At 43.4% G+C, this 15752-nt stretch overlaps 1 protein-coding gene across 4 annotated transcripts in view; it reads left to right on the forward strand.

Annotated features, from left to right (window-relative positions):
* Window positions 1–8670: 8670 nt before the first annotated feature.
* The window catches only part of adamtsl3 (ADAMTS-like 3), a 250200-nt gene continuing 243118 nt past the window's right edge, over window positions 8671–15752 (forward strand). For 2 of the 4 annotated variants that reach the window (XM_055900038.1, XM_055900040.1), the window contains exons 1-2: window positions 9250–9520; window positions 9971–10086. In XM_055900038.1, the coding sequence (XP_055756013.1) occupies window positions 9517–9520; window positions 9971–10086 (120 nt within the window). In that variant the 5' untranslated portion in view covers window positions 9250–9516. Of the gene's footprint in view, window positions 9027–9059; window positions 9521–9970; window positions 10087–15752 lie in introns of those variants that run through there. The other 2 variants (XM_055900039.1, XM_055900041.1) reach the window with 2 other exon arrangements.

The raw sequence follows: 15752 nt of genomic DNA on the forward strand, positions 1-15752 counted from the left end.
GACTTTTATGTATGTTTGCTCCATTTGGTGGGTGTGGCTTGATGCAGCGAGTGATGTATTTAAAGGGCAGCGGTGCATTTTGAACCCCCAACCCAACCTCTCCTAGTTGTGAAACTGGTCATTCAGAACAGCACCATTTCCGTTTAATTGAACGTTTCAGTATGTTTTTTCGTACTGGACGCAGCCCTGACCTACTGTAGCAGCAAACCTACTTTCATTGAGGGGATTCGACTAATCTGGCCGGGCGCCCGGGTTGGCGTGTTGTGCATCGAGTTAAAGTTGATTGCATTAGTTTTGGAACCGAGCTGCCTCCTGTGCGTGAGCCAGGCGCCCCGTTCAAATCCCACGGTGAAGTTGTCTTAAAAAAGTGACATAATTATGAGTAGGATTCTGTGTTTTCACATGCAAAAGTGATTCGTTTTGATAAAAATGCTTACGTGCCTTCCCAATGAAAACTAGTTTGAAAATGCAAACGTATATTTTATGGAAAGAATATGTTGTATTTTTCTGGAAGATGCACCATGCTGCCTTCATGTTGACAACATGGCCGATCGGCGCAGATTATTGTTCCATTTGAGAAGGGCGCTTTGTTCATAGATTTTGGGCGGAGTAAACCCTCTCGCTTTGCCTCTTTCTCTCTGTTGTAACATATGCAAAAATATGAATAGAACATTGTAACAACCACAGGTTTTATGATAGGGCAGGATCAATGGAGACCACACCTGGATGCTGGTAATGGAATAACACAACACAGGATTGTCACAAAATATATATTTTATTACAAAGATGTTTAAAATAGTACACAAACTGTAGGGGCTGGCGGGCTTAGAATGTCAGTTTCAGTGTTTTCAATACAAAAGGCTGATATAATAATTTCAGTGTAACACGCAATATTCAATTCTTCAGTATTGTAGCTCAGGCACAGCAAATGTGAAGATATCAAGTTCAGCAGAGCAAACTTCACACAACATGTCTTGTAAGGTAGGGGCCTATTTCCAAAAGGTCTCAATGTTGTAAACACTGAAAGTGCTTCATGCAGTAAATAATCAAGCACTTGTACAATATAAATACATGAACTATGTCCCATCTGATTACTGTCATTTGTCACTGGTTAGATAAGAATGCTGGACAAGCTGCCTCTGTGTCCCAAACTCTCCTGACTCTTGGCTCTCATGCGTCCCTCCAGTTCTCAAACTCACTTGACTCAACATGCTGGCTCTCAGGGTCCCTCCAAATGCAAGAAGATGGAGGGGCTCGTTGCGGATCACGGTTACCCTGAGAAGAACTGAGAAGTTCAGATGTAAATTGGGGAACATGCTAAGAACCTACAAACAGGCCAAAGAACGGGCCAAGGGAGAACCACTTGGCTGTGTTTTGAGGTTAATGTCTCTCTGGTGCATAGGGTTATGATTAACACAATATGATCTTCAGTATTTCTTATTCCTCTCAGGTAATGAATGACATACAGTTTATAAATCATTTACTATTTATTCTAACATAAGTTGAAACAAAAAAAACATATTTTGGTGTTCACACATGTATTTGTTTGATTTACAAAGTCTGCACAGGACCAAGAAAAAAATCTAAACTGAAATTGAGACAGTTGGTTCTATTCTTATGCATTTCACTGTTGTGCATGTGACAATAACACTTGAACTCAGAGGAGATGGTGGTTCGAGACCTCAATGCTGGAGGCAGTACATGCAGCACATTCTTCAGCAGATGCTTATAGGTCAGGAAGAAAGGGTTACACTGTTGAAAAGGAAAACAAATGATGCTTGACATTCCTTCTTGTCTGTCTTCACTGTCCCAGGGGTTTCCCCATTATGTCTATTTGGAGTGTTTATCTCCTTTATGGTGTAACCATTGAACACCTCTAACAGCAGACATGCAGGTGGTAAACTTGTTTCTAAAATGCTGCTTTCAATTTGTGCAAAGTATAACCCTTTAACCAGCCTGAGTGTGGTGTTTCTTTGTCAACGACAGGCAGTCTGGATATGGAATCTTTATCCGATTTGAATCAGGCACAGGATGACAGGAGGTAGTTTGTTGGACCGAGGTTCCCAGACGGATTTGGGCATGAAACGATGCCTGTCAGACAGATCAGTTTCGTCATCTTCAAAAAATGCAGCCAGTTTCAATTGTCCGTGGTTGGAACTTATCTCTGTGCGTAGTTGTGTCTTGCAGCCCCATGTAATGCCCAGCGTTGGAATAAATGACAAACCTCGTCGTGGTAAAGTAATCTGAGCCAATGTCAGGCGGAAGTGACTGGATAGGGCCCCTTGGCACCCAGATTGATGCGCTGGGGAACACTCGAGCCGCCGTGTTGAACAGAAGGCGAACACTCTTGTTGTGGCACTGAGTCGTGCCCTTGTCCTTGTTGTTAAGACCAAAGGACAGGACCACCTTCCTCACCTAGGGAAAACATCCTTCCTTGTGGTCCCTCCCAACTTCCTGCCAGTAGGAAAGGAAGTCACTGGAAGCCCCCAAATTCACCACCCGTCTGATGTCGTCCACCTGGATGCCCATGCCGAATGCCACTGTGGCCACCACACACCTGATGTGGCCATTGCCTGAAGGGAAGTCTGACAGAATGTGCTCCTAGGTCTCTGGGTCTGTCTGGCTGTGAAACATCTACACCACTCTGGTGTCTATGCACTGAGTTTCTCCAGGCATAAGGTTCCAGTGCTTCCCGAAGGCGGAAGTAAACTTCTGTGACCCGTTTAATGGTCCTGCAGACATCAAAGACAAGTAATATTACATACATTCCTACATGTCTTTTTTTACATGAAGGAATTTTCCAATTGCATCATTTATAGTTACGACAGTGGATGTACTGCATGCTGCATAACACAACATTTCAGTGCCTCTAAAAGGGTGTAGGTTCCCTTGGACTCAACAAATCTGCAGTACACTATGACCTTGGTTGCTTCTCTGCCACTTTCTCTCAATATATCCACCAGCCATGGCCCCTCAACTACGATGTTGATGCTATGGACGGACAGGTAGATTTTGGGTCTGTCTTGGATCTGATGATACACAAGCCCAGTTGTATAGTTACTGTAGCATTCGCATCATGGAACATGTGACAATGAAACATGCAATAATTTCACAATCATGAGTTGGAAAAAAGCACTGTATAAGCTATAACTAATAAAGGAGGAAGTAGCCACAATCACAGACTAGGAAGAACAGTCATCATCTCAACGGAGCTCATGGAGCGGTCCATGCGCTCAATGGACTCCGCCATCTTCTAGTGAGCATCAGGACGGGTGCTGAAATTATACTTCTTACAGAAGGGATTTTAAGGTACTCCTCCCGAAAGCATGTGAGCCCCTGTTAAACAGACAGACCAGTGGAAGAGGATTTAGGAATTTCCGATGAAATTTGGCAGAGTATGCTTCAGAGATACATTCTTCATCTATATGTCAGAGACATGCTGTAATACAATTTAAAATAGTCCTTCAGCTGCATTGGTCAAAGGCAAAATGATCCAAGTTGAGACCAGAAATAGATCCCACTTGTGACCTATGTATTAAAGAAGGCTCCTGCTACCGTATTTCACATGCTTTGGACATACACGAAATGTATTGATTTCTGTAAGTCCATTTCTGAGATGTTTTCCAAGGTACTGGAGAGGCCTATAGAACCTTCTGCCTTTGTTGCAGTGGAGACTCCTCAGAAGAGGAAGGAGAGGACCATCCTCCACAGTGAATTTCATAAAAATATATTAAAAAAGTTATTATTTTTTGAATAGACTATACTAAATATTTATTCACGTCACCAAATAATTCATTAAAACACACTGTTTTGCAATGAAGGTCTACAGAATCCTCAGCAGCACTCTGTAGGGTAGCACCATGGTATCGCCAGCAGACCGCTAGCTTCTGTCCTCCTCTGGGTACATTGACTTCAATACAAAAGCTAGTAGGCTCATGGTTCTCACCCCGTTCCATAGACTTACACAGTAGTTATGACAACTTCCCGAAGGAGGTCCACCCAATCAAATGATCAGATAATTAATCTAGTACTGTAAGCATAAGCTACAGCTAGCTATCACTGCAGTGCATAAAATGTGTTGAATAGTTGACTCAAAGAGAGAGAGAGACTATATTTGAACAGTTTTGAAAAAATGTCTTTCTTCCAAAATTAAAGAGAAGCAAGAGAGAGAGAGAGAGAGTATATTTTTTTCACTTACTTAGCTAGCTAGTTTAGCCTACTCAAACACCCGGCTCAAACAGAGAGGGATGCTATGTTAGCTAGTTGGCTATGGCTATGCAACACTGGAACTCTTCCAAGTCAACGAAAGCTTTTGGTTTTATTACTGCCAGCGGGGTGTAACGGATAAACTGCTTGCTGCTGACTGTACACTGTACTACATGGGGTGTAACGACTAAACTGTACACTGTACTGCACCGGGGTGTAACTGCTAAACTGTACACTGTACTACATGGGGTGTAACGACTAAACTGTACACTGTACTGCACCGGGGTGTAACTGCTAAACTGTACACTGTACTGCACCAGGGTGTAACGGCTAAACTGTACACTGTACTGCATGGGGTGTAACGGCTAAAATGTACACTGTACTGCATTGGGTGTAACGGCTAAAATGTACACTGTACTGCACCAGGGTGTAACGGCTAAACTGTACACTGTACTGCATGGGGAGTAACGGCTAAACTGTACACTGTACTGCATGGGGTGTAACGGCTAAACTGTACACTGTACTGCACCTGGGTGTAACGGGTAGACTGTACACTGTACTGCACCGGGGTGTAACGGGTAAACTGTACACTGTACTGCACCAGGGTGTAACGGCTAAACTGTACACTGTACTGCACCTGGGTGTAACGGGTAGACTGTACACTGTACTGCACCGGGGTGTAATGGGTAAACTGTACACTGTACTGCACCGGGGAGTAACGGCTAAACTGTACACTGTACTGCACCGGGGTGTAACTGCTAAACTGTACACTGTACTGCACCGGGGAGTAATGGCTAAACTGTACACTGTACTGCACCTGGGTGTAACGGTTAAACTGTACACTGTACTGCACCGGGGAGTAACGGCTAAACTGTACACTGTACTGCACCGGGGAGTAACGGCTAAACTGTACACTGTACTGCACCGGGGAGTAATGGCTAAACTGTACACTGTACTGCACCGGGGTGTAACGGCTAAACTGCTTGCTGCTGACTGTACACTGTACTGCATGATTGTAGCGGAGCGGGCTATGTTGACTATGACATGGCATGGATGTAGGGTGTGTGTAGCGGTTAGCGGGAGTTTTTTTTGCCTGGTCACAGACAGCTGATGTAAAGTCCACAAGGGAAGGGAAAAAGTGAGAGGAGAGCGCATAGATAGATGCGAGAAGGAATTATTTATTTGGAATTATATATATACAATGAGTTGTTTGTATGTGGCTACTATGAAAGTGAACTGTGTTTGCGTGTAATCAGGGCTGTATTCATTGCACCAATTATTTTGAAAAACGATTCTTAAACGGAAGCAAACGGGACGAAACCGGATAAACATATCTGAATTTGTCCAATAGAAACTCTCGTTTGCAACTGTTAGACAAATGCTTACACCCTAGATCAGCTAGATGCAGGCAAGAGTGTGAAAGTCAGTATTGAATGTGTCGCTGTCTGTCACCTAGATTACTCAAAATACTATCGACCTGGAAACTTTGATTCAGGCTAGGTTCTAGGTTGTAGCAACCTCATGATGGGTATAGGGAAAATAAGAGTATCATGTAGTAGCCTAAACCTATCGATGTTACATTGAACTGGGTGAATGGAATATGAATGAGAGTCATCCAATATGCTGTAATAGAAATAAGGCCATGTTCATAAAAAAAGGTATAATCTCCCTCATCTTTAACTGCACCAATGGGCCACTGATTTGTTGTATTATTGGGAGTGGCACCACAGGATGCCCCTCTGGACAGGTATATTTATTTTATTTGACCTTTATTTAACTCGGCAAGTCACTTAAGAACAAATTCTTATTTTCAATGACGGCCTAGAAACAGTGGGTTTAACTGCCTTGTTCAGAAGCAGAACGACAGATTTGTATCTTGTCAGCTCGGGGATTTGATCTTGCAACCTTCCGGTTACTAGTCCAACGCTCTAACCACTGTCAGCCATTGGATAAAGGAAGTCATGGTCATCTCAAGCTAGAGAAAATACACTATTCCTTAAAATGATCTGCAATTCAATTGTATGATATCTGGGAACTTTTCCTATCTTTTGTAGAAAACATGGACCTAGCTAATTTTACAACTGCATAAACTAACCCAAATAAGAATTTATATCACTATTTTTACTTTTATAGTATCTTTGTTTTTCATTATTTGATTATATCACTTCAATTCTGTCATGCCTGTTTAATAAAAGTCTGGTATTCGGGTGGTGCTCTGTAGGAGCATGAGGGTTGGGGTGAGTTTGATGTGGTAACTTTGTGGCGCAGCTAATCATATACCAAGCACAACATAACGATTCTAAACAATATTAGTTGATCGTTCTAATAATGGACAAGAGATCGGTAAAATGTGTTTGATCATTACATATTGTGTGCCCACTGTGTGTCTGGCCTCGAGCTCCAAACACTGCTGGACATCTTACACCACGGTACTCAATAAACAATTAAATAGTACCTATGCATTCATTATCATTTCTATGAGATTGTGACAGGATGAGAACAGTCACAGTCCCACTTGACAATAATTTGACAGCGGGAAAATTCTGGGTCATTTGGTTGATCAAACAGCAGAGGGAGACAAATTTCCAGAAAATAGCCTTGCAGCAATCGAGTGTAAAGGAGAAAGTGTGTTTCAGATTGTCCCCACCGGCTGAGATCTTAGTAGAATGACTCGCACAAAAACTAGAAAAGCATACTACAAAAACTGTGGTAAGCCCAAAACAGTATAGGAACAGAGGGTTTGTAATGTCCTAGTTCAGTCAAAAGCCCCCGATTCTGTCTCAGCCTTTATTCCTGACCCCTCAATTACTGGCAAGCTGACTACCTCCTGACTATGATGCATAGGGTCAATACTAAAGGGGCACCTGTACTGTACTGTACCCAGGCATTCAATTGGGTTTGGCAGGGGGTGGAATCATCCATTCATCCATCCACCTACCAATCCATTTGATCCATCCGTCTGTCCATCCACCTACCTATCCATTGATCCATTTGTCCGTCCGTCGGTCCATCCATCGACCCCCTATCTATCCTATCTGTGAGTTTACAGGTAAGCACGCCAGAGTTACAAAGACAATAGGATCATTGGTTGAAAGTCAATTGAGTTTGTAATATCCCAGTTTATCCATGTCAAAGCCCTCTCTCTCATCTCTCCCTCCCCTCTCACTGCCCTCTCTCTCTCTCGTCTCTCCCTCCCCCTCTCACTGCACTCTCTCTCGTCTCTCCCTCCCCCTCTCACTACCCTCTCTCTCTCGTCTCTCCCTCCCCTCTCACTGCCCTCACTCTCTCATCTCTCCCTCCCCCTCTCACTGCCCTCACTCTCTCGTCTCTCCCTACCACCTCTCACTCTCTCATCTCTCCCTCCCCCTCTCACTGCCCTCACTCTCTCGTCTCTCCCTACCACCTCTCACTCTCTCATCTCTCCCTCCCCCTCTCACTGCCCTCACTCTCTCGTCTCTCCCTACCACCTCTCACTCTCTCATCTCTCCCTCCACCTCTCACTGCCCTCACTCTCTCATCTCTCCCTCCCCTCTCACTGCCCTCTCTCTCTCGTCTCTCCCTCCCCCTCTCTCTCTCGTCTCTCCCTCCCCTCTCACTGCCCTCACTCTCTCATCTCTCCCTCCACCTTTCACTGCCCTATCTCCCCCTGTATCTCCCCTATGCTTTGCCAACATCTATTCCTCACCTCATAATGAAGGAGAACCCCCCCGGTATGTTGTAATAGGCACTTTGATCTGCCACTCCAAAGGGCATGTTGAGTGATAGCTGTAATACACCACTTCTCTACAGTGCCTGTATTAGGGCCAGGCGAGTGAGCAGCGGTGACAGCAACAGCATAACATGAGTCCAAAATGTTACCTTATTCCCTACTACTTTTAGCCCAGACTCATAGGGCTCTGGTCAGAAGTGGTGTTCTATATAGGAGATAGGGTGTCATTTTAACGTAGACAAAACTGTGCTGGAGTTTGCCTATCTGGGTTGATTAAAGGCCCAAAATCACAGTGTGACAGTGACACACAAGTTTATTAGGGAGGTCTTGAAACGTCATATCAGTTTCAGAATGAAAATGTGGCTGGGTGTATGCAAACAAAATGACATATGGAACTGGTTACAGTACATACTGTTAGAAACTGGTGTAGTGATAATATTGCCATTATCTTCATTCTTTACTGTTTGCACCTTGTAATACATGAGATGATGATGACTGCATGATGATTGTTTATGATGAGGATGGTGAAAATCATGAGTATGATGATCATGATGATTATTAGGATAATGATCTGAATGATGGTGGTGAGGAGGATGGTTGTTGTTATTATAGTTTTATTAATGTGACGAAGATGAATATTATGATCATCATGATGATGATAACGATGTTGAAATCTACTGAATAAACGTGAAGCTCGAACACATTTGGCATAATCACGTACCCCTTTTCTCCTGTAGCCGATTCTCAAATCCATATTGGCGATGGGACGGGCGGCAATCAGCTGCGCAGCGTTCTAACTTTGTCCCTTCACTTTGTCCCTTCGTTATGTGAGCTCCATATCGCTACTGCCCAGTCGCGCTACGTTTAGAGCGAGAGAAAGAGGGAGAGAATTCAGACTTTTATTGTGACTCCGTAGTAGGCCACAGCACAACGGAATATTTAGTTGTTGTGTGCGAATTAGTTGTTTATCGATTTGATACATAATATTTGACTGCGAGTTTTGGTTGCGGTTCTGAAATCGGGGAGTGTCGTGGCGGGTGGAAATCAGGTTTGAGGAATCAGTGGGATGTGTTGATCTGTTCATGAGCGCAGCGCATTCTTCCGAAAGAAGGTAACATTATATATTTGTGCCATCGTACTGTCATTCTGTCCAAATGTCTGTGAAATATTTGGTGTCTGTGAATGGTCTCTATCGCGCCACAGAATCAGTTTTACCAAGTGCAAGTTGATTATTTCAGCCTAAATATTGTTGTTGTTCTGGCATTTTATGTTTACAGAACACCATTTACATTTAGAAATGCGCCGCGTCATCTTTTTTTACACGGTAGACATTCTCTGTCGCTGTTGTCAATATCGTTATTATTTTAAATACGTTTTATAGACACGTGAATTGCCTACTCTACTGCCGTAGACATCGCTGAACTGTACCATCAGAGCTTCCCTTACCCTGCGGGAGCATCCTTCACTGTCTAGAATGAACTTTCGAGAAAGCGGGAGCCTATCTGACAAGTAGAATGAATTTGCTAGAAATCAATAATTGGCCAATGCTATTTCCAGCGGAGGGAAGTGCTTCTCCATCCATGTAGCTGTTGTGCTGTTACATGGGTCAGTTATCAATCAGCTTTTCAGTACATCGTTATAATCACATTCATGCAATATTGAACCCTGATACCCAAAGAAACTACCTACCTAGTGTCATTCATAGTAGTTTACAGACGCACATATGCCAATATCTCTATTTTTTATAGGCTATACATTCAATCTCAATCTGATTCCTTCTATTTAGGCTAATTTATACAATCTAACTTTATCATCGGTGACAGTTGATAGCCTATTCCTGTATTTTCTCACACGTTTTTGCAACATCACTGTATTGTGTAGGTATTAGACTGGCCATAATAATATTTTGATTTGATGGGAAGAGCGGTGCACCTTCTGTGTTTTTGCCTTCCTCTCCCCCGTCTTGACACTGTTTTTGCAACATCACTGTATTGTGTAGGTATTAGACTGGCCATAATAATCTGATTCCTAATAAACATGTCCTCCCTATCCCAGGCTGCACCTCACCAACACATAACAGCACGTTTAACCGCGGAGCTAAGATGAAACCACTCCTGTTCCGGCTCTGGGAGACTGGGCTAGCTCTCTCTCTGCTCTACTCCACTGCACAGGTACTGTACCATTCACATGGTGGCATTTAAATATACGTTTGATTCAATTTGATATGGCACAGTGTTTCTGAAATGGTGGGTAGGGATGATGAGGCCACCCACTGTGGAGTCGTAAACCTAATGTAAAGTGTGATCAAACCTTCACTTCTGTGATATTTTCTGTGAAGGTTGCTTGTTGAACCGTGAAGAAGGCCCCGGGTTCCAGAACGTTGGTTCTGTTATAAATGATTGGGAGTGATGAAGGGTGCATCTCAGTTGTATTTTCCTTCATTCTTTATATCTGAAGTCCTCACCTCCTTCTCAAAGCATGTTGGAGGAGAAGGCGTGAGGGGAGGAACCTCCGCACTGGGCACAGATGTCAGTTCAACGTCTACTTTTGATTTACATTTGTTTGAGTTGTCAACTAACGTGAATTCAATGTGAAAATTTACTGTCAGTATATTTAGGTTAAAAGTTGTTTGAAAAAATGATGAAATTCCCCACATTCATGACTTTTTACAAATCCAATCAGGTTGATTCAATGTCATCACATTGCAATTTTGGGTTGAAATGATGTAGAAATAACGTTGATTCAACCAGTTTTTGCCCAGTGGGTCAGATCTTCTCCTCCACTGCATTTTGAAAAGGAGACAAGGATGTGAGAAATGAAGCAAAGACAAGATTCACCCGTAGAGTGTCTCACTTTCTTTGTTTTTTCAAATTGATGGTCAGTATATAGTCTGCACCTTGTCAACTATATGTGGGTGTGCCTCTCTTCCAAATGACACTCCGTTCCCTATGTAGTTTACACTACTAAGTAGTGCACGATATAATTTACTCTACTAAGTAGTGCACTATATAGGGGAAACGGTACCGTTTGGGACACACACATGGTCACATCTCAAAGCTCTTGTTCCTGGGTATTCCAGCCTATACAGGTGTGTGGCTATTATTGTAGATGTGTGTAGTACATAGCTATGGGACAGTTGGAGGATGTTCGTCTGCCTGGATATGTGTCTATTTGGAGCCAGCTGAATTGAATGTCACCTCTCTTTACGAGGATCAACGCTCTAAAGCCCTAAGGTTGATATATATAGTGATTATAGTAGTGGGTTGTAGTGGTGTCTAATACACACGCACGCACGCACGCACGCACGCACGCACGCACGCACGCACGCACGCACGCACGCACGCACGCACGCACACACACACACACACACACACACACACACACACACACACACACACACACACACACACACACACACACACACACACACACACACACACACACACACACAACAGGCTGTTGAGGGCCAGGTGATAACAGAGATCTGTTGGGATCTGCCACTGAGTGGTGAGGCCTTTTTTAGGATAAGGGATGCATCCCAAATGGGACTCTGGTCAAAAGTAGTGCACTTGATAAAATAGGGTGCCATTTGGCACACAACAAGGCTTGCTAGTTAACATGTAGTAAGCTAGTGTGTGAATACAGATGGAGCACACTGAAACCTGAATCTGCCAGTTGACTGTGATGTTGGACACGCTGCTTTAGGCTTCTACAGGAGACCAAAATAGAGTTTGAAGTCTGTTTTATGATTTGTTTGTATAACATGCTGGTATTTGTATTTACATGTTGTCTGTATGAAGTAAAGGGAATGACCCATGGAGATTAGAATAACTTTGAGTCTCCTCTCTAGTGTTGATTCACTTTTCCCAATAGCACAATGTAGGGCCCCTTTACAGCACTTGTAATTGTCTGGTTTCTAAAAGACCTGTCTGTCTTCTAGGTCCTGCATTTCATTTGTGTCTGTATGTGAGTGTAACATGTGGAGCCGTTGCGTGGGTAGTAAGTCAGAACAATGAGAGCCACCAGTGTCGTGAGGACAGGTGTGTCTGCTAAGGCTCTCTCCTAGTTCCCAGCCCTCTCACTCATCTGCTCATACAATTAGACCCTGAATCTGGTGCCTAACCTCTTAGTGACCACGGCCCTGACACACACACACACACACACACCTGCACGCATGGACACACACAGACACACACATGGATGCAATAGACAACAAGAAATCCAAAGAGGCCAAACAATTGGATCCTGGTCTGTTTAAGTGTGCAGCGCCCATCATTGTTGGCTCAATAACCACCATTTTTTATTTAACATTGTTATCAGGAAATATTCCAAAACTATTGAAATCAGCTCTTGTGCTGCCACTCCATAAGGACGGGGATAGTAGTGATCTTACTTATTATCACCCCATTTCAAGGCTTCCTTTTATAGATAAGATTATTGAATCCTTGGTAAATGTACAACTTTTCTCTTTTTTGTCTGAGAAATGAATTTTGAATGTTAACCAATCAGGGTTCAGGCCTGGACAGAGCACTATTACAGCAACCACTTTGGTAGTTAATGATCTTGTCAATGCTTTACACACTACAATGAAATGTGCTGCTTTGTTTGTGGACCCGTCAAACACTTTTGATACTGTTGATCATGCTATTTTCTAAGTTGTCCTCAGTAGGCCTGAGCTCTGTCGCCTGTTCATGGTTTCATGATTATCTTAGTGACAGAACTCAGGCTGTTGTGATTGATGGGGTTAAGTCTGAATTTCTTGAAGTACGTGAAGGTGTACCACAGGGGTTGATTTTGGGACCTGCTCTCTTCACTATTTACTGTATATACACACCATTGGTCAATCTGTTAAAAATGGTGAACTTCATCTATATGCAGATGATAGTATTACGTCTGCTACTGCCTGCCTTGATCTGCCTGTTGATCTGCCTGTTGATCTGCCTGTTGATCTGACTGTTGATCTACCTGACTTGATCTGGCTGTTGATCTGGCTGTTGATCTGGCTGTTGATCTGGCTGTTGATCTGGCTATTAATCTGACTGTTGATCTGACTGTTGATCTGGCTGTTGATCTGACTGTTGATCTGGCTGTTGATCTGGCTATTAATCTGACTGTTGATCTGGCTGTTGATCTGGCTGTTGATCTGGCTGTTGATCTGACTGTTGATCTGACTGTTGATCTGACTGTTGATCTGGCTGTTGATCTGACTGTTGATCTGACTGTTGATCTGGCTGTGTCTAAACTACATTCAGCTTTTAGAGCTATGCAGGAATCCCTTGCTGATTTAAAACTTGACATGGAGAACACTAAATACAGGCTGTTTTGAAACTCTCTCAGAATGTTTCAGATGACCTACATGTTCACTCATTAGATGGTTCTCCAATCAAACGTGTTCCCGCATATAAATACTTATGTCTTTGAAATTTTAAAAACATAGATGAGCTGGTTAAGAAGCTAAGATTTAAAGTAGACTTTTTCTACAGAAACAGATGGTGCCTTTCTCTAAGCAGTAGGAAGCAGATCATTCAGTCAACCTTTTTATCTGTTCTTGTTTATGCAGCTGCTACTACACTTAAACCTTTGGATAGCATCTACCGTAGTGGCCTTTGTTTTGTTACAGGTGAAGGTTTTAATACTCATCACTGCATCCTGTATCAAAAGGTTGGCTGGACTTCGCTAAAGACCCGTAGGTCTCTACATTACTCCCTTTTTGTTTACAAGGCCCAACGTCATAAACTTCCGTCTTATCTAACTTTACTTTTGAAGTATAGACACCCGAGTTGCCTAACCCGTTCATGGGATTGGTTAACTCTTGAGGTTCCTAGGGTCTCCACAGAGCTGGGTAAATCTGCTTTTAGTGTTAATGCACCGTATTGCTGGAACAAAATTCAAAATACATTTCATCTTGATGTTCTGGTGCCACGCTGACTTATTGTGGAGGAATGTCTTTTATTCTCTGTGATTTGTGATGTTTTATTTGTGCTTCCCATGACTGTATTTTAATGTGTATTTACAGTATATAGTTTGAGTATAATGTGTTGTTGTAAATACGGTGCGCATTTGCAAAAGAGACCTAGGTCTCAATATGTCCCTAAAGGTTAAATGAAACATAATAATATGGATATATGCATATTGAAAGGGTGTGACAGAGAAGTGGGGACATTTGGGAATTTTGGGATAGAAAAGTCAGGGGTGTACACCTACGCACACAAACGCACACGCACACACACACAGACACACAGACACACACAGACACACACAGACACACACAGACACACACAGACACACACACACACACACACACACACACACACACACACACACACACACACACACACACACACACACACACACACACACACACACACACACACACACACACACACACACACACACACACACACACACACACACACACACACACACACACACAGACACAGACACACACACACACACACACGGATGCATACTCACGTAGGCAGGCACATGCACGCAGGTAGGCTTCCCCTCTCTCTCTCCTTCTCTCTTTCCCTCTCTCTCTTCTCTCTTTCTCTCACACCCAGCTGCCAGAGGTCTTTCACCAGCCACACCTGTGGCTTAGCCTCCCTCTGTGACCAGTGGAACAGAGGCTCACACAGGCCCTGTGTGGGAGAGAGAGAGACCGAGGGTGAGAGAGCGTGAGAGAGACAGCAAGAGAGGGAGAGAGTGACCACGAGAGAGAGCGAGAGAGAGAGAGAGGGTCTCCTAGGGAACAGATGGAGGGGAACACATTATATCAGCTGAGTGCTTTAGCAGATAGCATGTCCAGGTTTATTTGTAATTCTGTTGAGTTCATGTCTCCATGATATATCAGTTGTCCATTCCCCCACTTTATCTCTCACACTCTCGCTCTCACACACACGCACACACACACACGCACACGCACGCACGCACGCACGCACGCACGCACGCACGCACGCACGCACGCACGCACGCACGCACGCACGCACGCACGCACGCACGCACACACACACACACACACACACACACACACACACACACACACACACACACACACACACTCCAACTGTGCCTCTCTGTTAGCTGCATATCGCCCCAATAATGAGTTAACTGCAGAAAACGACGTGCTAAACTCCTTAAAGTCTCTTAAAAGTGCTGATTTCACCACATTTGTGATCACGTGTCGCTGTAAATACTGCTGCTGACAGGAGCAAGGGACGCAGCTTGCTCGGTCAGAGCACCGGCCTCCAGAATGCTGCAGTGATTTGTGAGTTAGACCTCAAAACACTTCTCTTTCTCCCCTAAACGCTGTTTTCCCGGACCCAGAGTAGCCCTTTCCTGCAGTCAATGACCAAAAGCGCCCTCTTTGGCCTCATGGGTGGAATGTTATTACTTTTTCATCATGTCATAATTATTGTTTTTTAACGACAAATCTGGTGTGTCAATGTCAAACAGTTTTGTTATATTTCAGTCTTCTGTGATCTATATAAAGTGTAATATTGGGATGTTATTCATTTCAGCTCTATATCTTTTTTTTTTATTTTTTAAATAAGTCCATAACCATGTGTGTGAGGTGTATACTTTTGTTTCAAAGTAGATTTGCTTAACACTACTAATAATCTCTCTGTGTGGCCCAGATTTAGCCCACTGCAGTAATTGAAGAAGGCATGTATTTATCCTTCAAAAGTTTAACTAATTTAAACATTTTCCTTAAAAACAAAAAACGGACTAATGTCGGATGGTCTGTTGCTGGTCAACGTATGAGCCCCATACCGTCTTGGACTCATTGTTAGTCTCCATTTTTTACGGGATTCATGACTGATACAAAATCTTTGAA

Source organism: Salvelinus fontinalis, chromosome 35 (assembly GCF_029448725.1).
Source record: "Salvelinus fontinalis isolate EN_2023a chromosome 35, ASM2944872v1, whole genome shotgun sequence".
Classification (NCBI taxonomy): Eukaryota; Metazoa; Chordata; class Actinopteri; order Salmoniformes; family Salmonidae; genus Salvelinus; species Salvelinus fontinalis.